Source organism: Somniosus microcephalus, chromosome 23, assembly GCF_052327205.1.
Source record: "Somniosus microcephalus isolate GS21.2 chromosome 23, FLI_Smic_1.0, whole genome shotgun sequence".
NCBI lineage: Eukaryota > Metazoa > Chordata > Chondrichthyes > Squaliformes > Somniosidae > Somniosus > Somniosus microcephalus.
Genome location: NC_141009.1, coordinates 26,033,831 through 26,057,926, shown reverse-complemented (window position 1 = coordinate 26,057,926; position 24,096 = coordinate 26,033,831). Strand labels below are relative to the sequence as shown.

Here is a 24,096-nt window from a genome sequence, read left to right as displayed (position 1 = left end):
TTACGCACGTCACGCTGGGACGCTCATTGGCCCCTTGCTCGGGAGTTTAACCCCGCGCTGGCCGGGCGGTTCTCTCTTCCCATTGGTCGGTTTCGGGGGGTGAAGGTGAAAGTTCAAAGGGTCGCGGATTGCCCTTAGCAACGCCAAGGGAAGAAGTTGAAGGAAGAGAATCACAAAGCGCGTTCGTGTCACGGGCCTGCTGGTGTAAGTATAGCGAGTGAAAAGGTGCTGCATCTGTTGGCCACTGTCGTGTTGGAGATCAGTATGGGGGGGGGAAAGGGACCTGGAAACAGACCTGGAGCGTTTTCTGTTGTTATCCTGGAAACAGGTGTTGCCAAGCAAGTCCCTTCAGGTTGGATGCTGATGCGGCTCTCATTTGCTATCTCTCCAGGGACCCAACAGTTTCGAGGTCAATCTGAGGAATGTATGGATGTCAGGGCTGCTGTTGTGGTGTATGTAACCTGTTCCACCTTAAGAGAACTAAAGCCTGTTTCCACCTTAAGAGATGTACTACGTAATACCGGTGGTGACCACCGGTATATAAGCACTGTGTAGTAAGATTGTATTTCATATAGTCCTGACCTCCAACCAGTAAAGACCTGTTGAACTTTAATCTTGTAGTCTGTGTGTTATTAATTACAACTAGAACACACAGACTTTACAGCTGTAAAAGCTTATTCTAAGGGGACGCAACAAGGATTTAACAGTTAACTGGCTATTAAGAGGTAAATTGAAACCCACGGGTTTAAAAGGGCAGTGACTGCGTGGATACGAAATTGGCTGAGACAGAAAGCAGAGAGTCGTGATGAACGATTATTTATCATACTGGAGAGAAGTATACAGTGGGTGTCCCCCAAGGGTCGGCATTATGCATTTTGTGTTATCTGAGTAAGATTTTTATACGTTTGTTTTTGAAACTCAATCCTAAGGAATGATAGGAAAGCTCGAGTGACTGATAAAATAGGGATTCAAAACGACAAACAGCTTTTTGGGCAGGTGGTTTGCTACCTATAGTACATGCCTCGATCTCGATCTTAATGCCAGTGTCAGATTTCCTTAAAATTGTAAATTATTTTAAGGGCACATTAGGGCTCCAATATGCTGTGCCATGGATTGATTTAAGTATTCATGTTAATAAAGTTTAATGTGGATTAAATTATGAAGTAGTTTTTATACAGGACACATAATATGAAAGTTTAATTGCTCAATATCTGGCAGTTTTATTCCAGATTTATCAAGAGGTTATGGAATTGATGACTGTCTTGGAGCCAGAGGAAAGTCCCCAAATAGCAACATGGTAGGATCTCAATGCAGATGCACTATTTAATTTGACTATCAATGGGTATTGTAACTATAAAGTGGCCCTGTGAAACAGGAATAAAATGTTTCCTCTTAATTTATTTTAAACTATACACAAGTAACAAGTTTTTGAAAGATGATATACAAATGTGTACAGTTCTAGTCGCCATATTATAAAAAGGATATAGAAGCACTGGAGAGGGTGCAAAAATGATTTACAAGGATGTGAGGTTATACCTATGAGGAAAGGATGAACAGGCTAGGTCTATTTCTCTTGGAAAGAGAAAGCTGAGGGTTGACCTAATAGAGGTCTTTAAAATTATGAAAGGTTTTGATAGAGTAGACACAGAGAGAGTGTTTCCAGTTGTGGGGAAGAGCAGAACTAGAGGCCATCAATATAAGATAGTCACCAAGAAATCAAATAGGGAATTCAGAAGAAACGTCTTTACCCAAAGAGTGGTGAGAATGTGTAAGTAGTTGAGACGAATAGTATAGATGCATTTAAGGGGACGCGAGATAAGCATATGAGGGAGAAGGGAATAGAGGGCTATGCTGATAGAGTTAGATGAGGAAGGATGGGAGGAGGCTTAAGTGGAGCATAAATGCCAGCATGGACTGGTTGGGCCAAATGACCTGTTTCTGTTCTGTATATTTTATGCAATATGTAATGATAGTAACATAGAGGAGGATTGATGATTGAGTGATAGAACCCGCAGAGTGTTATAATGTCATTTTTTGCCATGTTTCACATTCTTCCTCTTCCCTGAATCATAACTATGTTGAAATAAAGATGCATTACATAGTCTTCTATGGATTAATTCGCAATCTTGTTGTGCGAGGCCCCTTGGGGAGGAGCGATCATAATATGATAGAAATCTTCATTTAAGATGGGGAGTGAAGTAGTTGATTCAGAGACTTGGGTACTGAATTTAAATAAAGGAAACTACGATGGTATGAGGCGCGAGTTGGCTAGAATGGATTGGGGAATGTTACTTAAAGGGTTGATGGTGAATAGGCAATGGCAAACATTTAAAGATCGCATGGATGAACTACAGAATTTGTTCATCCTTGTTTGGCATAAAAATAAAACAAAAAAGGTGACTCAACATTGGCTAACAAGGGAAATTAGGGATCGCATAAGATCCTAGGAGAGGACATATAAATTGGCCAGAAAAAGCAGCAAACCTGAGGATTGGGAGCAGTTTAGGATTCAGCAAAGGAGGACAAAGGGATTAATTAAGAGGGGGAAAATAGAGTATGAGAGTAAGCTTTTAGGGAACATAAAAACTGACTGTAAAAGCTTCTATAGATATGTGAAGAGAAAAAGATTGGTAAAGTCAAGCATAGGTCCCTTGCAGTCAGAATCAGGGGAATTTATAATGGGGAACAAAGAAATGGCTGACCAATTAAATACATACTTTGGTTCTGTCTTCACAAAGGAGGACACAAATAACCTCCCAGAGATGTCGGGGAACATAGGGTCTAATGAGAGGGAGGAACTGAATGAAATCAGTATTTGTTGGGAAATGGTGTTAGGGAAATTGACGGGATTGAAGGCCGATAAATCCCCAGGGCCTGATAATCTACATCCTAGGGTACTTAAGGAAGTGGCCCTAGAAATAGTAGATGCATTGCTGGTCATCTTCCAAAATTCTATAGACTCTGGAATAGTTCCCATGGATTGGAGGGTAGCTAATGTAACCCCACTATTTAAAAAAGGTGGTAGAGAAAAAAATGGGGAATTATAGACCGGTAAACCTGACATCGGTAGTGGGGAAAATGCTAGAGTCCATTATAAAAGATGTAATAGCAGAGCACTTAGAAAAAAGTGACAGGATCGGACAAAGTCAACATTGATTTACAAAAGGTAAAACATGCTTGACTAATCTACTGTAATTTTTTGAGGATGTAACTGGTAGAATAGATAAGGGAGAACCAGTGGATGTGGTGTATTTGGACTTTCAGAAGGCTTTCGATAAGGTCCTGCATAAGAGACTAGCATGCAAAGTTAAAGCACATGGGATTGGGGGTAAGGTACTGACTTGGATAGAAAATTGGTTGGCAGACGGGAAGCAAAGAGTTGGAATAAACGGGTCTTTTTCCGAGTGGAAGGCAGTGACTAGTGAGGTACCGCAGGGATCAGTGCTAGGACCCCAGTTATTCACAATATATATTAATGATCTAGACGAGGGAACTAAATGTAATATCTCCAAGTTTGCAGACGACACAAAGCTGGGTGGGCGTGTGTGCTGGATGCAGAGAAACTCCAGTACGATATGGACAGGTTGGGCGATTTGGCAGATGCATGGCAGAAGCAGTATAATGTGGATAAATGCGAGGTTATCCACTTTGGTGGCAAAAACAGGAAGGCAGATTATTATCTGAACGGCAATAGATTGGGAGATGGGGAAGTGCACCAGTCGCTGAAGGTAAGCATGCAGGTGCAGCAGGCGGATAAGAAGGCAAATGGTATGCTGGCCTTCATAGTGAGAGGTTTCGAGTACAGGAGCAAGAATGTCTTGCTGCAGTTGTACAGGGCCTTGGTGAGACCACACCTTGAGTATTGTGTACAGTTTTGGTCACCTTATCTGAGGAAGGATGTTCTTGCCATGGAGGGAGTGCAGCGAAGATTCACCAGGCTGATACCTGGGATGGCAGGAATGACATATGAAGAGAAAGTGGGTCGATTGGGCTTATATTCGCTAGAGTTTAGAAGAATGAGAGGGGATCTCATTGAAACTTATAAAATTTTAACAGGACTAGACAGACTAGATGCAGGAAGGATGTTCCTGATGGCGGGGGAGTCCAGAACCAGGGGTCACAGTCTAAGGATAAGGGGTAAGCCATTTAGGACTGAGATGAGGAGGAATTTCTTCACCCAGAGAGTGGTGAATCTGTGGAATTCTCTACCATTGAAGACAGTTGAGGCCAATTCATTAAATATATTCAAGAAGGAGTTAGATATATTTCTTAAGGCTAAGGGGATCAAGGGATATGGGGAGAAAGCAGGGACAGGGTACTGAATTTGGATGATCAGCCATGATCGCATTGAATGGCAGAGCAAGCTCGAGGGGCCGAATGGCCTACTCCTGCTCCTATCTTCTATGTTTCTTCTATTCTAACTCATTATTTTCCAGGACCTCAAATCTGCTGAAGTCCTTACCTACCTTAGTCTTTCCTTTCTCCTCGAGTCTACAGGCTTTTGAAACCCAAGCTTGGTGTCACTCGTTCTTGATTTAGCTTATCTTCAATCCTACCCTCTTCAACCTTGGAAATGTCCTGTGCTAGCACCTTTACCCAGATTTCTTGATACTAAATTTCTTGAGGCTTTTCATGCAAAACTACATATTTTTAATGAAAGCAAGAATCCAGGTTAATTATATTATCTGATCAAAAATTAATGGACCTTTCATTAGAAAGTGATATTACAGTATACAGTACAGCGGAGAAAGTACATATAGAAGTTTATACTTATAACATGAAATTTTGTAGCTCAATTATTTTTAGAAATAGGATGAAGAATTTGAAATCTCTTCCGTTTTCCTTCCTCTATACAGACTTACACTGGTGCATGTATCACATGTGTATCGTACAAAAGTTGTACATCATTTGTACAGGAAAAATCCTGGTGTAAGGTACAAATCCCCATAGAACTACCACTATAGCCCAGAACCAATGAGAAATGGGGTTTTACAATGGTTCAGTTGAAACAAATGTGAGCTTAACCCAGTATCTGTCATCAGCAAGAAAGGAGAAAGGATGACCAACCTTAGAGAAATTATATCTAGTCCAGTCAGAGAGAATGTATGGTCATCTCTGATTCAGCCATCCATCAAAGCCTGGGGAATGCCACCTGATACACAGTAGGAATGCATTTGTGAACTCCAATAAAGAATCAGATCCAGGAGACAACCCAAAAGTCTAATCAAGTGGTTTCTAGAGGCTTAATCTTCCCGTACAATAAATTGTGTACAGCTCTATTGGATGATCTCCCAGTATTGAACAACTGTTGGACAGTTCCAAAAGTTGCTTTTCTGTTTGTTCAGCAATGCTGTGCAATGGAGAGATTCCCCCCCCCCCCACTAGGACAACATTTAAGTGATGGTGAAAATTACCTAATTTTTATAGCTAAGTACTGACATTTTTATGGTAATAGCATATACATATGAAACATAGAATTTCCTCCATAATAAACTACAAATTGTAGTGATGCCACAATCATTAACCCTGCAATGTGAACATTATTAGATAGCAACAGTTTTGAACCGTGGCTGAATTGCAGCTAGCTACAGGGAAAAGTCAAAAATGCAAACTATTTGTAAGAAATTATGATCCACCATGAATGAAAATATGAAGAGGGTATGCAGAATTTAATCTGCACACTCCTCCTTATTAGTTTTCTGTGCCAATTTTCATCTCCTTCCCCAAAGCATTGCGCCCCACTGGGCTACTGTTCCACAGGTGCCAGTCGCCCTGTACTACCTCACCCAAGTGCCTACTATTCATGCATTTTTTTAAATATTCATTCCTGAGATGTGGGCATCGTTGGCAAGGCCAGCACCTATTGCCCATCCCTAATTGCCCTTGAGAAGGTGGTGGTGAGCTGCTGCCTTGAACCACTGCAGTCTCTGTGGTGAAGGTACTCCCACAGTGCTGTTGGGGAGGGAGTTCCAGGATTTTGACCCAGCGATGATGAAGGAACTGCGATATACTTCCAAGTCAGGATGGTGTGTGACTTGGAGGGCAACTTGGAGGTGGTGGTGTTCCCATATGCCTGTTGCCCTTGTTCTTCTAGGTGGAAGAGGTCACAGGTTTGGGAGGTGCTGTTGAAGAAGCCTTGGTGAGTTGCTGCAGTGCATCTTGTAGATGGTACACCACAGCCACGTTGTGCTGGTGGTGGAGGGAGTGAATATTTAAGGTGGTGGATGAGGTGCCAATCAAGCGGGCTGCTTTGTCCCGGATGGTGTTGAGCTTCTTGAGTGTTGTTGGAGCTGCACTCATCCAGGCAAGTGGAGAGTATTCCATCACACTCTGACACCTTCCATCACTTTGATGATGATTGAGAGTAGACTGATGGGGTGGTGATTGGCTGGATTGGATTGTGCCTTCGTAGTGAGTGTTAACAAGCTAATCTACCACAGAGGCTACCATAGCCAAGACCAATTCTTTCCTCACCTGGATTTCACCCACATGTACTATTCTGCAGGCCCTGCTGGTGTGAGAACATCACCATTTTTAATCCAGGGTGTTGTTACAATTTTAGGTTTTCATAGAACAGTTTCACAGGGAATCCCTTAATTGGATGTTATCCACTATGCCAGAAGATTTATCTTATTCAGTAATTTGCCCTTTTTCAGTGTTGTGAATTAACAAATACTCCCGTGTAGTGATCTTATTTGGTAGCAGTGCTACCAAATTGAATTCACATTGGAGGATACTGATCAGTTTTATGGACCAAAACTACTAACATTTATTTAGAAATTTAGAATTAAATTGAAATATGAAGTACAATATAATCAGACTAGCTGGGGGGGCCCGGCGTTGCCTAGGCTTTTTTGTAAAACGGCAGTTTACAGGGCCGCGCGGTTGATGGCCGGCCGCGGCCGCTGCCGCTCCCCCGCTCTGTGTCTCGGGCCGAGCGGTTGTCAGGCCCGGACCGAGTGACCCCAACTCACCTCCCGCTCCAGCGGGCCGCCGCAGCTGCCCCGCTCGCTGTTGAATAAAAGCAGTGAAAAAAATGGCGGCTACGTTTCGGGAGGCTGCAGGATTAGGTCCCGCCCACACATGGAATGAAACGCCCCCCGTGACGCACCGATTGGTCAACCATCAGGTCACTGAACTGTAGGATTGGTCAACCATCACGTCACTCAACGCTAATGAGCGGTAGGATTGGTCAACCGTTAATGAGCGGATTTTTGAAAGTTTTTTGTATACTGTCCGAACAATTTTTGTCTGACCAAAAAGTAAATACGCCTATGACACTCCCCTGATCATAACCTTTCTTTTGATATAGCATATGTGTAGGTACGCTCTATAACTTTTGAGTGTATAGCGGACACACAGACAGACAAACCAACTGCTTTTTTTATATATTATAGATAGATATTTAAAACGGTTGGTCTGCCTTTCTGTCTGTTTGTCTTTCCGTCTGTCTTTCTGTCTGTTCGGCTATACAATTAAAAGTTATAGAGCGTACCTACACATACGTTATATCAAAAGAAAGCTTATCATTAGGGGAGTGTAATAGGCGTATTTACTTTTTGGTCAGACAAAAATTGTTCGGACAGTATACAAAAAAGGTTCAAAAAACGGCAACATTCCACTCATTAGCGTTGAGTGACGTGATGGTTGACCAATCGTACAGGGCATTAACCTGATGGTTGACCAATCGGTGCGTCACGGGGGGCGTTTCATTGCGTGCGTGGGCGGGCCTAATCCTTCTGAGCTGAGGTGAGTGGCCGCCATCTTGATTCCTAACGATTTATTTTTCCCACTTTGTGTGTTTATTTTTCCCACTTTCTGTGTGTATGGAGGGGAAATTGTTTTTTAAAAAAGTAAATTAATTTGTAAATATTTTTTCTAAGCTGATTATTTTTCCTACCTTTCGCCCTCTTTTTTTCCTCTTGACTCGCTACCTCCGCCGGCCGCCACAACCTTGGAGGCTTACCCCACCTGCAGGCCTCGAAGCCTTGGCCTCTCCTAACCAGCCACGCCCGAGCTAGGCACCGCCCGTCGCGCCCCGCGATTGCCGCCTTCTTGGTAAAGGCTGGCGGCGCGGGAGTCAGCGCGCGCGACCTGAGCTAAGGTGAGTCCGGCCGGGCCTCACGCACTAGGCCGCGCACCGGCCGGCCCTGAGGCGCTAATCCGCGGAGAGGGGGAGAGGGAGGGAGAGGAGAGGGGGAGGGAGAGAAAGAGGAGAGGGGGAGGGAGAGTGAGGAGATGGGCAGGGAGGGAGAGGGGAGGGAGGGAAAGAGTGAGGGGGTGGGACAGGGAGGGAGAGCTCGCCTTCTTCCTTCGCAGGGGTCGATCGGGCAAGGCCTGAGGCGCTCCTTTCCCCCCCTCTCTCTCCAGGCTAATCCCAAACTAAATCCAGCAGTCTCTCTCTCTCTCTCTCTCTCTCTCTCTCTTCCCCCCCGTCTCTCTCTTCTCCCCCCAGTCTCTCTCTTCTCCCCCCAGTCTCTCTCTCTCTCTCTTCCAACAACAACATGCCCTCAAAAAACCCTCGGCACCGCCGGGCACTCCAGCTAGTAAAGTATAAAATGTAAATTGTCTTGCATACTACTTTTGATGTAAGGAACAACACTTCATGGAATGGAACAGAGTATTCTACAGGAAACTTTGTGCTATCCGGAAGTTGAATGTCCGGCAACTTTGATCTAACAGCAGAAATCAGCAGCCGTTTTGGTTAGGTTTTTTTTCTGCTTTTCACAGGCAGGCTCTGGAAAGCGTCTTTGTCGCTTAGCAACAGCTTCAGAGACGCTTCCAAGCTACTGGGCCGAGTGTTTACAAGCTGTTGCTGAGCAACAGTGTTTGTGGTCAGATACTGCGATGAAAAGCTCCTATCTGATAACATTGACGCTGGTCTATCCAGAGCTTTTAAAAAAACGGCAGTAGCTCGGTCCCATGGGTGCTCCCGGATAGCACAAAGTTTCCTGTACTGATCTGATACCAAAACTTAGAGAAAACTGCAATACTTTTTAAATACAAAAACCAAGTCCTGCACAATACCCTCTTAACCAATAGCCTTACACCAAAGATTGGATTGGGATTTACCATTTTTTGTTGTAGGTTTTCAAATATGATGCCCAAATTGTTTCATTTCAAAATATCTCATGTACTTTATGTCAAAAGTTATTGATAACCAAGCCAGATATGTACACAGCAAGACAGCAGTAAAACAGAATGAATTGCAGCTTTTACTTGGCAGAAGCATTAAATAATGTTAGACTACAAAGATGTATTACCTAAAATGATTTTATTTACCAAAATCTATGATAATACAGTTAATACCATCACAAGATTAAGTACTGATGACTACATCAAAAGTAGATTTATTTTTAATATTTAATAGCCATCATCTAGATCATCATGCACACAATAGTAATTTAAATGTATCATAATGTCTTGGCCATAGTTAGGTTTTACTTAGTAACAATGAAACAAAGTTACATTCATGTCCAAGATATCAGTACAAACCTAGAAAAATTAAGGTAATTGATAGGCTTCCACTGTTCAGGCTGCCACTTTATGACATGAATATAAAATCATACAACCTGTGTCCTTGAGTAGTAGGCTGCTGTGGTGGTCTGCTCTGGCTTTCATTGTTTTCTCAATCATCTTTTCCTAGTTTTAGCTAACTTTGCATATACAGTAGTTCTCTGTTGCTGTTATATTGTATTTCTCTGCTTAGAAGCTTATGCTATTGAATTAGCTGTTGTGACGCACTTTACTGTTTCCATTTTTATTTCTTATTTTCAATTCTTAAACACTGTCAACTACTGAAAACTGTCTAACCTTCTTCAAAAGCTCCCTGTAACTTCACAAAACCTTCTGATTTGAGTGGGAAAAGTTTGACCTAAAAAGAATATCCTATTTTCTTGACTAGTCATCACGAAACAAAATGACCAATTCAACCACCTAGATCAATTTCCAAAGCGTTATTCGACTAAGTAGCCCTGCCCGAAACGATAGTTGCCAAATTTTAATCAGTTGGTCAAAAATCAGGATCCCATTTCTTTTACATCTTCTTCCCCAGTGTCCAGATCACCATAAGGTCGCGAATGGTCCATTAAGTGGTGATTTGCTCAAAAACTACTGCGCATTAATCGATCTTTGCTCTTCACTTTTGGCAGGCCTGAGCTTGAGCTGGTAGAAACAGCAGAATGTGAGAATGCCGTAAAAATATCTGAGAATTCAATGGTTAACTCTTTAATGTTATTCTAGCATGCACATAGTATATCTTATCCCAGAAGGCATGTCTTATGACACTGTTTTTAACCATTCAATTTGTTTGAAATCAAGTTATGAGATGAAGTTAACAATATTACAACTCAAGGATATAAAAGCTATATACAACTATCCAAATATATACAGATGCGAAGGGGTGCTTGAAAGAATTCACGCATCCATCCAGGAACTTTTCATTTTTGTTTGTGACGATTCAGTCAGCATACACGTTCTCTATCAATAGGTTTCTATCAAGAAATGAACAACTGTCAACTCACCCAGAAATGGGAAACACTACTATTTACATTTTGCAGCCATTAACAATTTAAATCAGTGAAACAATCTGATCTAGGATTAAAGTACCACTGTTGATCTCTGAAGCAACAGCCAATTAATATAGAATGAACAAAATCCACACATTGTGATGGACACTACAGCCAAATGTAATACCTCTACCACCATCCCAGCTGAGATCAGCTAAGTCAGCACAGACTAGAGATTAAATCTTGGACCTTTCTGGTCTCTGTGACTTAGCTACTCGCTGCAGGTGTCCGCTGTGGCTCAGTGGTAGCAGTCTCGCCTCTTGAGTCAGAAGGTTGTGGGTTCAAGTCCCAGTCCATGGGACTTGAGCACAAAATCTAGGCTGACACACAAGTGCAGTATTGAGGGAGTGCTGCACTGTTGGAGGTGCTGTCTTTTGGATGAAACGTTAAACCGAGACCCCGTCTGCCTCTCAGGTGGATGTCAAGGATCCCATGGCACTATTTCGAAGAAGAGCAGGGGTGTTCTCCAGGCAATATTTATCCCTCAATCAACATCACTAAAACAGATTATCTGGTCATTATCACATTGCTGTGTGCAAATTGGCTGCTGCGTTTCCACATTACAACAGTGACTACACTTAAAAAGTACTTCATTGGCTGTAAAGCACTTTGGGACATCCTGAGGTTGAGAAAGGCGCTATAGAAATGCAAGTTCTTGTTTCTTTCTTGCATAAACTCGCTAATCTATTGAGGCATCAGTGGGGTAAATTCCAATGCAAATTAGAGTCTTACAAATGGGAGGTACTGTGAAACGTTTTCTCCTTCCCATCCAGGTTTAAAACAATGAGACTGGGTGTGGCTGTGCTGATGCTCTCCTGAAGTGAAACTGAATACTTTGTTAAAATGTGCCACATTAGTGCACCAATGTACTGTTGTAGAGAGGTTCAATATGCATTATTATGTTATTCCACACATGATAAGTTCCTGATCCTGATTGTAGTCTTCGGAGAGGCACAGAATGGAGGCGAGGCACTTGCCCTCAAGGAACAGAAGAAAACTGGTGCCCCTGAGACATCCTGAGCCACAGCCCGGAACAAGATTAGCAGAAATCTAAAAGCTGGTAACTTGCCTATCCTCTTTGCTGGTGCAACATCTTGCTGGCCAGTGGAGAAGAGCATCTCCAGTGAAAAGGCATGATTTCAGGAATTTTCCACTGCACCATTGGGGACCTGGGCAGAGAGTACTGGAGGGTGCAGTAGCTTCGAACATTCTTCTCAGCCACTTCACAGTTATCTGGCCTGCTTTCCCATTCTGCAGCTTGGATAAAGAAAGCTATCATTTTCATTTGCAGTGCCAGAGGTTGCAGCCCATTTCACTATTTAACAGGGCTGCTCCTCAACTTTTGATGCATTGTACTCTCGCACTCCTTATCTTCAGTCACTCCGTGCACAGAGGGATGAACAGGTTGGAGGACATCCTCGTGGGTCTGCTCCTGAGGCTGGCTAAAACTGCCATTCACTGTCCAGGATGTGAGAGATCCATGGAGAGGGTTGCCACAACTGCATAACTCTTCTGCGGACTTGTGTGCACCCAGGTGACCTTGGAGAAGGATCTTGTGGTGTTCACCAGTACATTTGAAGCCTTCCGTGACACTGAGGCACTGTGGGATGCCAACTGTATCTTTGATGAAAGAAACCAAATCGTGATTTAATTTTATTATTAAACATTTTAGTTTGAATGGGCCATACTTATTAGTGGTGCCCTTTTGGTAGTATTGGGCAACCCAGTGCCACGCTATTGGTCCATTTCAAAGTAGTCCTATCCTCAATGCTGTGGAATGACCTAGAGGGGAGAAAGTAAAATAACAGCAATCTAGTAGAGAAAACATTTTGTGCATTAAGTTTCACAATAAATGGTGATCTTTATATGATGTAGAGTCTGACAGAGAACAGAAGGCTGATAATGACACTCTTTTATAAAGTAGGGAACTATCCAGAGGGGCTTCAAGACTAATGCCTATTTTTCATTGAGAGTGAATTTAAATTTGTTGGATAACCATACAGCAATGTTTGAGTTTGTTCTTTTTTTCCCCCCTTTTATAGGTATGCTCTTGTACCAAGTGGGGAGAATCCAGGTGTTCGAGTTGGTCATACTCTCACATACATTCCAGATACCTCTGGGAAAGGGAAGGTCATTATAGTTGGAGGAGCAAACCCTAATGGGAGCTTTTCTGATGCCCATATCTTAGAACTGGGTAACAACACATATTTCTTGATTTTTTTTTTTGCTTGCAACTGATCAATTTGAAATTTTCAGTACACCAGTTTATATTAATATGCAATCCCAGAACTGACTTTGTCAAAGCTGTTATTTTCCCTTCTCTCTATACAAAGCCTAGATTTGCCACTGTAATTTAGTAATTTGTCCAGTAGGTCTGTTGAATAAAAAAATTAAGTGATTTCATTAATAGACTTTAAAAGTAACTGGAAAATAGTTTTATTTAAAAAGGCATGGTGGTGGTACAACACCAGATTGCATCAGCTCAGGACCATGATTCCTCACATTGTGAGTTCACAATCTCTGTTGTGTCTTTGCATTATTCTCAATTATGGGAAAGCACCGAGCAAGTCATGGAAAAGAAACTGATTGTGTCCAAGGTCTTACCCCTTCGTGGATTTGTGTACATTGCCGCAATAGGCCCTAGATGACACCATCTAGAGTGACACTGCAAAGGGATTCCAAATATGTTACAATGTCGGGTCCAGAAGGCCTGGGACATAAGCCGAAGGCCAGTGGATTGCGTAGTGAATATTGTTATCGGCTACTATCAATTGTGATTGATTTAAGCATCTGTGCACAAAATGTATGAATATTGTAATACCCTGTAATGTATAATATGTGATGTGTCTAAATTATTTTAAACAATAAAAATTAGCCATTAAGCTTGTCATTCAAAGATTCACATGCAGTCAGACTAACCTCAATGGGTAAGTTCCTCAAAAAATTCAGTTAGTTTATTGATGAAATGTATGAGACTCTGTGTAAGTGAGGAAAATCTGGATGGTAAAACAGAACTAACAGACTCCGGTGTTACCCAGATCAATAGTTTTATTACGAGTGCACACGGGAGAACCATCTCAGCTACCCTTAGCTAGAGGCATCGTTCTCAGAGGAAAAGTGACAATACAGCTTAGTTTATACAGTTTATTAGACAACACCCACTTATTACTAATGGGGTGTATACATGGGAATATTGATACTTCATTGGTTTACTTGGTTAATCAATCAACTACTAAGCCTGTCCTTCGAACTTGAGTACCCCCTGAATACATCAGTGAGAAACTGATGGGCTGCAAAGGCTTCATTCTAACTTCGCATTCATGAGCTTATCTCTTATTCTTGTTATCAAAATAGGGAGGCAGGCATCTTCAGCAAGATATGGCCTCAGTGAACAAAACCCTAGTCAAACTCTGCAGCCAGCTGACTATTCTCCAAGACCTGTCTGCAAAGGCCTCATCAATGTGCCTTTGTACCCTTATCTCTCAGGAGGCCTCCAAACATGTACTCGGAGTAATTTACAAGCGGAGCTTTAGAATGTCCTTGGTCATCTAAATCTATGTTGGTTTTAGTTTTTTTAAAAAGGGTTAACATAGTCAAGCATCCCATGGTGCTTTGTGTTTCGTTTTCTAGTTAACAAGACTAAATGGTACCTTTCAGACAGTTTTATACCGGTCGAATATTGAGGACCCCTTTATATCCCTTAAACCAAATTTTATCCTAACCCTCTGGAATGCCTCTGCAATGTCAGTGGGTGTTTATCCATTTCTCCAGTATAGAGTGTTTGCAAGTCTATTCATTGTCTGCAAATATGTGTGCATTTGTTCCATTCTCTTTCTCCTCCACATTTCCCTGTTTTATGAGGTTTTCTTTCTACTCCAACTGACTAAGTCACCTTTTGTGATGTTTGTTTTTAATAGCATGTTTTAGTGGCTGGGATCCGATAATGTAGTATTAAGGTAATGTGCTAATGATTCCTGTGTTGTCAGGGCATGCCTGATGCAATACTAATCTAGCGTCTATTCTTCCCGTTTGAAAACTTATTTGTACTGTTATTACCAGGTTTCCTTTTGAGATTAACTCTCTCTTTACTGCTTTGTATCCATAGCTGTACATTCACTGATTGATTTTGTTCCCCATGAAACAGACAGACATGAGTGGGATGTACCAGAGTGGAAGGGGTTACTGCCACGATATGAACACTCCAGCTTCGTTCCAGTGAGCAGACCTGGCGGCCTGTGGCTATTTGGTGGCGCAGATGAATGTGCAAACAGGAACTGTGTCCAAGCTTTGAACTTCGGTAAAGTTACATTAACTCGACTGCCATTAGTCTCATGTAAACAACCAAACCTTCAGGAGCCTAACCACTTTGGTGTAATGTCAGTGTCCTTTTGTGATTTACATGCATTAACATTTTTGAGCAAGAAGACACCTCCATGCTCAAGGTTTTTTTTTATACTTACAAGTCACCTATTCCCTCAAAACTCCATACTACAGGTAATAAAGTATTTATTTAGTAGGTTAATCCTTGCTCAGCAATATTTTATATTGTGAAAAATAGATCAGATTCATCTGTAAATTGTATTTTCCACATAGAATTTAATTGTATATGTATGCTGTTAATGTAATGCATTAAACAGACTTTTATCATTTTTGAACAGAAGAAAAAATGCCCAAAAGGAGCTCTTGGTTCAAAAATAATAAACCTGAAATAAAAAAAAGGAAAATGCTGGAAATACATGGCAGGTCAATCAATATCTGAAAGAGAAAGGTTAATGGGCCAAAATTTGCTGTCAAAATAACGGCGAGTTTAATGCGCACACCGTTATTAGTGTGTAAATAACGCAACAATCTGTGGCGAGAAGAGATACCCCATGAGTTACGAATTGCCACAAATTGCTGGACAATTTGCACTGCTCCGCCATTAGCCTTGCAAAATGACAGCTCACCATTAGCCTTCCTGTGAGTTTCAAGAAATTGCTGCATTTGCTCTGTTAAAACGAATTAAACTCGCTGCAAAAAGTTAGGGCTGGTAAAGACCCTTTTAATGAGGAGATTTATGTTCCTGCAATGCCACTCAACCTCTCCGTACTAGAAAGTGTGGAGTCTCATTCCTGCAGGTAGTAAATTGTTCTTGGAGGTTTTTTTAAAATTTAAAATGTTGACACTTTTCCTTTCTGTCTCTTTTTCTCTCAATCCAATCTTTCTTTCCCTCTCTTTATTTCTCTTTCTGTACCTAATTTGACACTAATTCACCTGATTGCCTTCTCCATCGTTTCTCTGTCCCTAAATCTCATTAAGGAGATAGACTCTTGGTCTTGTTGCTCACCAAGGTCCCAGATGCCCCATTGACCTCACATCCGCTTGCAATTCCAGCATTTTACAGCGCAAATTTTTTTCAAGCTGAAGCGCTAGGAGAAAAAAAACAGCAAATGGGGCACACCCCAAGATGCCTTGCTCCAGCAAATTCTGAGTCATTGTTTTGGGTGTAACTCTTCATCAAATTTTAAAAGATAAGTACGTTTATTTTGCTTCGACATGTCATGTGTTTTGCTGAAGATATACAAGTTGCACCAATTTTACTTGAATACTAATGCCTTTTATTAAAGCTTCAATTCAATTACTAGTTACACAGACTACAAACTTGAACTAACAATAATTGTTACTGGTCAGACATAATGTAATCGTTGCTCTCATCTGTGTGTGCTGTCTAAACCAGAAACTGGAGTGTGGAGAAGCCCAGCAGTAAATGGGACTCCACCAACACCCCGAACATGTCACGGCTCGACTGCAGCTATTGGAGACTGCCTATATGTTTTTGGTGGCGGAGACAAGGGAGCAGAGCCTGTACAAGATCCGCAACTCCATGTGTTTGATCGAGGTACAAATAAGCAGTTTGCCAAGTAAAAAATCTTACTAACAAAACAAAATTTATAAAAGTTATACCAAGGTGCTTTGCAAATGGACACTAATCAGGAATTCGGAGAATAGTTTAGGAGAGTTAAACAAATCTGTGAGTCAAGAGGTATGTTATGAAAAGGTTTTTGAAGATAAGGAGAGATGCAGCAAAGTGGCTTTAGAAGAGAATTTCAGAGTGTAGGGCCATAAAGGCTGTGCCGCCATGGTGGGGACTCACAAGAGCAGAGGGTGCAAGCTCAGATATGGGGCTGGAGGAGGTTACACAGGTAGGGTGGGGTGAGGCCATGAAGGGATTATAAATGAGGATTTTGAGTTTAGTGTGCTGGAGAGCAAGTGAAGGTCAGCTCTAACTAAGCACCTTGAGTATTGTGTGCAGTTTTGGTCGCCTTACCTGAGGAAGGACGTTCTTGCCATGGAAGGACTGCAGCGAAGATTCACCAGGCTGATACCTGGGATGGCAGGAATGACGTATGAGGAGAGATTGTGTCGATTGGGCTTATACTCACTGGAGTTTAGAAGATTGAGAGGGGATCTTATCGAAACCTATAAAATTCTGTCAGGCCTGGACAGACTAGATGCTGGAAGGATGTTCCCGATGGTCGGGGAGTCCAGAACCAGGGGTCATAGTCTAAGGATAAGGGGTAGGACATTTAGGACTGAAATGAGGAGGAATTTCTTCACCCAGAGAGTGGTGAACCTGTGGAACTCTCTGCCACAGAGGGCAGTGGAGGCCAGTTCATTAAATATATTCAAGAAAGAGTTGGATATATTTCTTGAGGCTAAAGGGATCAAGGGGTATGGGGAGAAAGCAGGGACAGGGTACTGAATTTGAATGATCAGCCATGATCTCATTGAATGGCAGAGCAGGCTCGAAGGGCCGAATGGCCTACTCCTGCTCCTATCTTCTATGTTTAAAGGGTCATCGACCTGAAACGTTAACTCTGTTTTTCTCTCTCCATGGATGCTGCCTGACCTGCTGAGTGTTTCCAGCATTTTCTGTTTCAGATTTCCAGCGTCATTGTAAGGTCAGGAGGGACTGGGGTGATGTGTCAGTGGTATTTAGTACAGAATAGCATTTAGCCTGCAGAAGTCTGGATGAGTGGGAGTTTCTGTAGGTAGAATTTGAGAGGCCAAGTCAGAGGGTATTGGGAAAGCTGAGCCTGGAGGTGGTAAAGTTGCCAGTGACAGTGGAGGCAAGGTGCAGACTATGTTATGGTCAGGATATTGGGCCAGCTTAGTTGAAGTAGACTTCAAAGATAGAAGAAAGAACTTGGATTTATATAGCACCTTTCACATTCACAGGATGCTCCAAAGCACTTCATTGCTAATTAATTACTTTTTAGATGCAGTAACTAGTTTTGTAGGCAAGTATGGTAGCTAATTTGTGCACTAGGTTTCACAAACCACAAATGTTCACGTTTTGTTGGTGTTGGCACCTCTGACAATGAAGCACTCCCTATACTACCACTGAGCCAAGTTGACAGTAATGAATGTCTCCCAGTACTTATTTAAAATGTATTATATTTTCCATGTTAAAAAGTGGTCACCCCATCTGTAGATGCCACACCACTCCCTTGCCAGAGGATGGGTAGGCAATTTGTTTCCAGAAATTTGCTGGTGCCACTTGCAAAATGTCGCAGGAGCTGGTTCAAGAGTCGCTTGTCTGTTCCTCAAGCTGGAAATGTGTGCAGCATTTGTTCACTTCCTCCTTCTGTCAGTCAGGAGCAGGAATTCACTTTATGGGCATTTTGGCACCAATCAGTACCGGTGTGCTGCACCACCATTTCATGAGAGAATCCAAGTATGACAAGTGCCACAGTTAAATTATAGTTGATATTTAGCAAATAACAATTTTCTCTCCCCATGAAAATGCTAATTTATCTATCTTGGCCCTTGCATTTTTTAGCCACACTTAGCTGGTCACAGCAATCAACTGAAGGAAGACCACCAGCCCCAAGACATGGCCATGTGATGGTTGTTGTTGGTAGCAAATTATTCATCCATGGAGGATTAGCAGGGAACAAGTTTTTTAATGACATGTATGTCATTGATACAGGTAGGTCATGTAAATAGACATTTATTTTAAGATATGAAAAATTAGTTTTGTAGAAATTCTTATTGTTAATTGAAGTATTTTTAAAACTTTACTGTCTTGGTTTCAGAAAATATATACAAGTATGAAAAGAGCAGCCAGTTACAGGACAGTACAGGAAGGGGACAGGGAGCAGGATGGCTGGCTGCTCTCATCAGATTACTAATCATCCTCAGCACTAGGGAACCTAAAGGAGGGGGAATTTAGAAAAATGTAGGAGATCACTACAAATGCAGCAGGAATTCAGTTCTAAGGGGGAAAAAAACCTGGATAGGAAATATATGGGAATTGATCACTACAAATGCAGCAGGAATTCAGTTCTAAGGGGGAAAAAAACCTGGATAGGAAATATATGGGAATTGAAGTGGTAAAATGTGCTACATTAAGGAGTACTTATCTTTTTTCACTGATACCATATGGTCTTGGAATTGTTTGATGCAGTTACCCATAGAAATTGAAAGCAAGCTAGTATTTTATTGAATGCATTTAAAAAAAAGTCTAGATCTATTTTCTGAAAGAATTTTTCATTTTTTATGTGTCTGTGATGTACAGCTGCAGTTAACATGAAATGGAAAAAAGTAAAAATGAAGGGTGATATCCCAGGAGGCTGTGCAGCTCACTCTGCAATTTCCCATGGAAAGTATATCTACATCTTTGGTGGTATGGATGTCACAGGAGCGGTGAACACCATGTATAAGTATCACATTGGTAGGTGCTTTCAATTCCCTCTGCATCACAGGGTTCTGTAATGGGGTTTGAAAATCTATCCAGCAACAGACCAATCCCATTAACTTTTTACTTCGATCTGTTAAAATGATGAACTATGGTTGATTTTCATTAAACCTCATAAGTGACTTCTCCTTGGACAATAGAAATCTCAAATAAGCTTATGATGAATTACCCATTTGTCCTGTTAAATAATCTGAACAAGGATCTCTCCATTCAATTGGATTTCCACCAAAATTTATCAGTGTACTTAATCAGATGCAAAACTCGTGAGACTTTCTTTGTTACCATACAAAAGAAATACATAAATACTGTGGCAACAAGAGCCGGTCAGAGACTGGGTATTCTGCGGCGAGTGTCTCACTTCCTGACTGCCCGAAGCCTTTCTACCATCTACAAGGCACAAGTAAGGAGTGTGATGGAATACTCTCCACTTGCCTGGATGAGTGCAGCTCCAACAACACACGAAGCTCGACACCATCCAGGACAAAGCAGTCCGTTTTATTGGCACCCCATCCACCACCTTAAACATTCACTCACTCCCTCCACCACCGGCGTACAGCGGCTGTAGTGTGTACCATCTACAAGATGCACTGCAGCAACTCGCCAAGGATTCTTCGGCAGCACCTCCCAAACCCACGACCTCTTCCACCTAGAAGGACAAGGGCAGCGGGCGCATGGGAGTCACACACCATCCTGACTTAGAAGTATATCGCCGATCCTTTGTCGCTGGATCAAAATCCTGGAACTCCCTAACAGCACTGTGGAAGCACCTTCACCACACGGAGTGCAGCGGTTCAAGAAGGCGGCTCACCACCACCTTCTCAAGGGCAATTAGGGATGGGCAATAAATGCTGGCCTTGCCAGCGACGCCCACATCCCATGAACGAATTTTTTAAAAACCATTGTTGTTGCCAATAGTCTTTTGGCATATTACTTACATTATGGCAAAACACTGGGTGAGCTGAATTGGCTTACTGGCCTCCTTGTTCCTTCATTTCTGTTCTTTAAATATTAAAGCCATTGTACTGTTTTGGTTACCATTTTCATTGGGCAATTTATTTTTATATTTTCCATCTATCCCCACCTTATTAGCACATTAAAAAAAAAATCCACCTCCTTTAGATTCCCTGCCCCACATGCCATTTACCAACAGGATGCCAGGCAACCTGTTGCCAGGCCTCTGCCAGTCCTGCTGTGTCATTAAAATAAGCACAGCATACAACTTGTTCCTCCAATGTGTGCCTAGTTGAGATTGGGTGGTTAGCAATGGGGCTAACCAAAGGTGTAATCCTGTCACCAGTTAGCTTTAAGTAGACCTGTTAACCACACATGAATATTAAAATGAAAGGAATACTTAAGGATATGAGTTAGCAGCTATCTTATTCATGTGTATATTAGTTTAAAATATGCCTATGGGGTCTTTTTTGACAAGAAATTTCTTTTTTTCTCTTGCAGTGGCTAGCTTCCTAACCACAGATGTCATTTTTATACCAGTTGTGGGAGTGGACATTTGTAGCATGATATTTAAGTTCTGCACTCCGTAGTCAAGGACAAAACTGAAGTACAGTGTCGTTATCGTACCCTGTTTTGAAGTTTTACTTTAGATTACCTAAGTATGTAACACGATTTAATTTCACCTTTTTACAGAAAAGCATTGCTGGACACTATTAGAATTTGATTCTGCTCTGCCTGCAAGAAGGCTGGATCATGCCATGTGTGTCATACCCTGGAAAATAAGGAGAGAATCTGAAACTTGTACTTCTGCAGCAAATGGTGGTGGTGAACATTCAGCAAAGGGGAACGCACACAAGGAATCTAACCAGCAAAGTGGGAATGATGAAAATCTTACTCCTAGGAATTGTTCAGTAGTTCAAAATCAAACAGAGAATATTGTGCACCTGTGCTTGATATTTGGTGGCATGGACACTCGAGGGGAAATTTATAATGACTGTTTTGTAACTCTAGTTGATAGCTATTAACTGCATGCGACTATAGGTTTTGCATCGGGCACATTGCATTCTACTCGTCTCCTTCGGTTACCGGTCCGCTGCAGCACAGCTCCTACACTTTGTCGGTCAGATGCAACAGCAAAATTGGTGAATAGACTTTGACAAAAATCATAAAATGCTGGAAATATGCAAGTCAGGCAGCATTTGTGGAGAAATAAATGTCAGTCTGAAGAAAGGTTAACAACCTGAAACGTTAACACTTTCTGCGTGACCTGCTGAATATTTCCAACATTTTGTTTTTATTTGATTTCCAGCACACTACAGGAAACTTTGTGCTATTCGGCACCGAGCTGTTGCTGTCCCATCAAAACTGCTGGGCAAACCAGTGCTAATGTTGAAGCATACGGAGATTTTGAGCTCCGTATCTGGCAACAAACCCTGTTGCCAGCTTCTGAACAGTCAGCTGTACCTTGCAAGCGTCTCTAGCTTAGCAACAGCTTCAGCGAGACCTTGCAGAGCCTGAATGGTGAAAAAAAAAAGCAACGAAAAGGAAAAAAAACCTAACGAAACAGCTCCTGATTTTTGCCGGTGGCTCGAGCATTCCGGACAGTTAACCTCCGGATAAACCAAAGTTTCCTGTATTTTGCTTTTGGCAAAATCATGTTGCCAATTCACGGGTTCTTTCCACCAACATATTGGGCTCTTGATGCCTAATATGGCAACATTTTTTGATACCTTTAACTGTTCCTTACCAACTCACTGACAAGAGTAGATGTTCCTATAAATTAGCATCATTTCCCACAATCAACCAGGATTTAACTGCTTTCAAGCTCGCAAGGAACAGTACTCCAAGTCTTCACTAAGGAGCCTTTGTGATAACACGTCCCAGATTGTTGAATCATGACCACTTGCTGAACTGCCACAAGCTGATGTAAAATGCATTAAGGTTATGCAATGTATATGAAGTAGGACATTAGTTAGAAAGGTATAAAAAAGGCAAGTAACAAAGTTAGTAACATATTTAGAAAGTTGATGTCTACATCAGAATCTGCCAGCCCAGGCCATTTATGCCTGTGCCAGCTCATTGAAAAAGAGCTATTCAATTTAATCTCACTCCAGCTTTTTCCCTGATAACCCTTCAAAGGCATCAGCTTGTGCCAGGGTGTTGATGTTCCTCGAACCCTCAAACTTGTAAAAATTTTGACTCGTGTCTAATTTCTGGTACATAGAGTAGGCCTGTATATCTCAAATAGCAATGAAATGAACCCTCAGAAGAAAATTGGTGTTTTGTATGCTTCTACATTTCTCTGCCACACATTGGAATAGTTGTAGGAAATACAAATGTTGCCCTTTGGTGATTCAGCTGTATCTTATGGAAGAGCTTAAACTTCAAAATTTAATTTTATTGCAATATGGTTAGTTTAAGATTGCTATCCACCAGTGTGGTTCATTTGGGATTTTAATATATAAGGAAGCCTTTATCACACCATTGTACATTGGTGAAATGCCTGTTTAAAGTTATCCAAATGTGATAAATGCCAAGACCATCATTGTGTAGATATAAAATTAGTCTCAGCATGTTCATATTACAAAGCATTTTATTGAAATTGTGGTGTTGTCTATACAGAGTTGTATATGTTAAACTTTCAAATAGTTAGTTTAAAAATGGAAACTCTGAATATAAAAGTTGATTGAAACTACATCCCACTTCTGTTCATGTGCCTGATGTTGACATATGTTTTCTATTGCTGGTGTTAATATTGGGAGAATAGCTTCAGCATCGCTTTAACTGAACATTCAAGTACTCTCAAATTGGCTTTAAATAACTGATGCCGAGGCAACTGCTTTCTTTTGTCTATGAAGCACTAGGTAAGAAAACCCAGTGACCAGATATAGGAAAAGCAGCAACCTGTATCCATTCATGGGAAAGCTAAGATATGGATAAAATTGCAAAGGGAACAAGAGCTTTTCCACTTATACTGTGGAACAAGAATCTCAAGGGATTAGTGAAATTTATCACTGCTGTTTTCTAAAGCTAAACATTCCTTTACAGATTTATGCATTAAGTTGTCACATTTAATTGGGTATTACAAGGAAACAGACTACATAATTGATATTTGCAAGTATCTGAAAAGGAATTGCCAGTGAAATGCACTAGAATCAGTGGATGACAATTTCACTCAGCTAATCAGTAATTGTACATTTAATTGTTCATACTGATAGAACTCATCTGTTACAGTTTCATTCAACAAAATACTTGACTTTCCAATGTTGAACTATTTCAATTCTTCCATTAGTAACTTACTGAATCCAATAAAGCAAAACTCTTCATTGGTGATACATCTCAACTAGTAGCTTTCCTCTTTGCTAACTGACAAATTGGAGAATGCAATCGAGACAACTGTTCCAGGCACTGCAATGTTTTATTCAACTGCCCAATACTCTTGGTAGCTACAAGGACATGAAGCTGGAGCATAGCTTGGTCCAGGGTGTTTAATTTTCTGGGTGTTAGTTTGAGATACAAAGCCCTTTCCATATCTCCAAACCCATAAAATGCAACCACAATAAATGAGGAAATTTATACAGTACTGAATTGCCTAGGTTGCCATGGCTTTGAGCACACGGGCTAGGCACCCCTGGCTTAATTACATTTCTAAAAAACATTTGGGGTTTTTGTTAGTCTCTTCCTCTTCCAAACTGAGTACAGAACACCTACCCCAATTTATTATATACTTGTGCTGCATACTTCAGTGATATACTAGAGAGAATTAATTAGAGCTCAAAACAATTTGAAAAAGTTACATTTAGTGAATAAACCTAACTGAAGAGCCAAGTTTATCCA

The 24,096-nt window shown here is 41.4% G+C and overlaps 1 protein-coding gene across 2 annotated transcripts; it reads left to right on the top strand.

Annotated features, from left to right (window-relative positions):
- The first annotated feature begins 72 nt into the window (after nucleotides 1-72).
- Nucleotides 73-22,956, top strand: rabepk (Rab9 effector protein with kelch motifs). Of its 2 annotated transcripts, none has more exons than XM_085965639.1 (8): nucleotides 73-204; nucleotides 1,230-1,297; nucleotides 12,611-12,762; nucleotides 14,713-14,865; nucleotides 16,285-16,446; nucleotides 18,391-18,540; nucleotides 19,129-19,284; nucleotides 20,953-22,956. In XM_085965639.1, the coding sequence occupies exons 2-8, from the start codon at nucleotides 1,245-1,247 to the stop codon at nucleotides 21,282-21,284; spliced, it is 1,158 nt and encodes a 385-aa protein (XP_085821765.1). In that variant the 5' UTR covers nucleotides 73-204; nucleotides 1,230-1,244; the 3' UTR covers nucleotides 21,285-22,956. The 2 variants fall into 2 exon arrangements, with proteins under 2 accessions (XP_085821765.1, XP_085821764.1); XM_085965638.1 differs by having other exon boundaries at nucleotides 1,219-1,297.
- Nucleotides 22,957-24,096: the final 1,140 nt, after the last annotated feature.

Bases quoted from the DNA above. Each gene is read 5' to 3' on its own strand.
- rabepk (XM_085965639.1), top strand. From the start codon at position 1,245: ATGGAATTGATGACTGTCTTGGAGCCAGAGGAAAGTCCCCAAATAGCA. The intron at 12,763-14,712 runs GTAACAACACAT...CCCATGAAACAG, and splicing joins TGCCCATATCTTAGAACTGG to ACAGACATGAGTGGGATGTA. The intron at 16,447-18,390 runs GTACAAATAAGC...TGCATTTTTTAG, and splicing joins ACTCCATGTGTTTGATCGAG to CCACACTTAGCTGGTCACAG.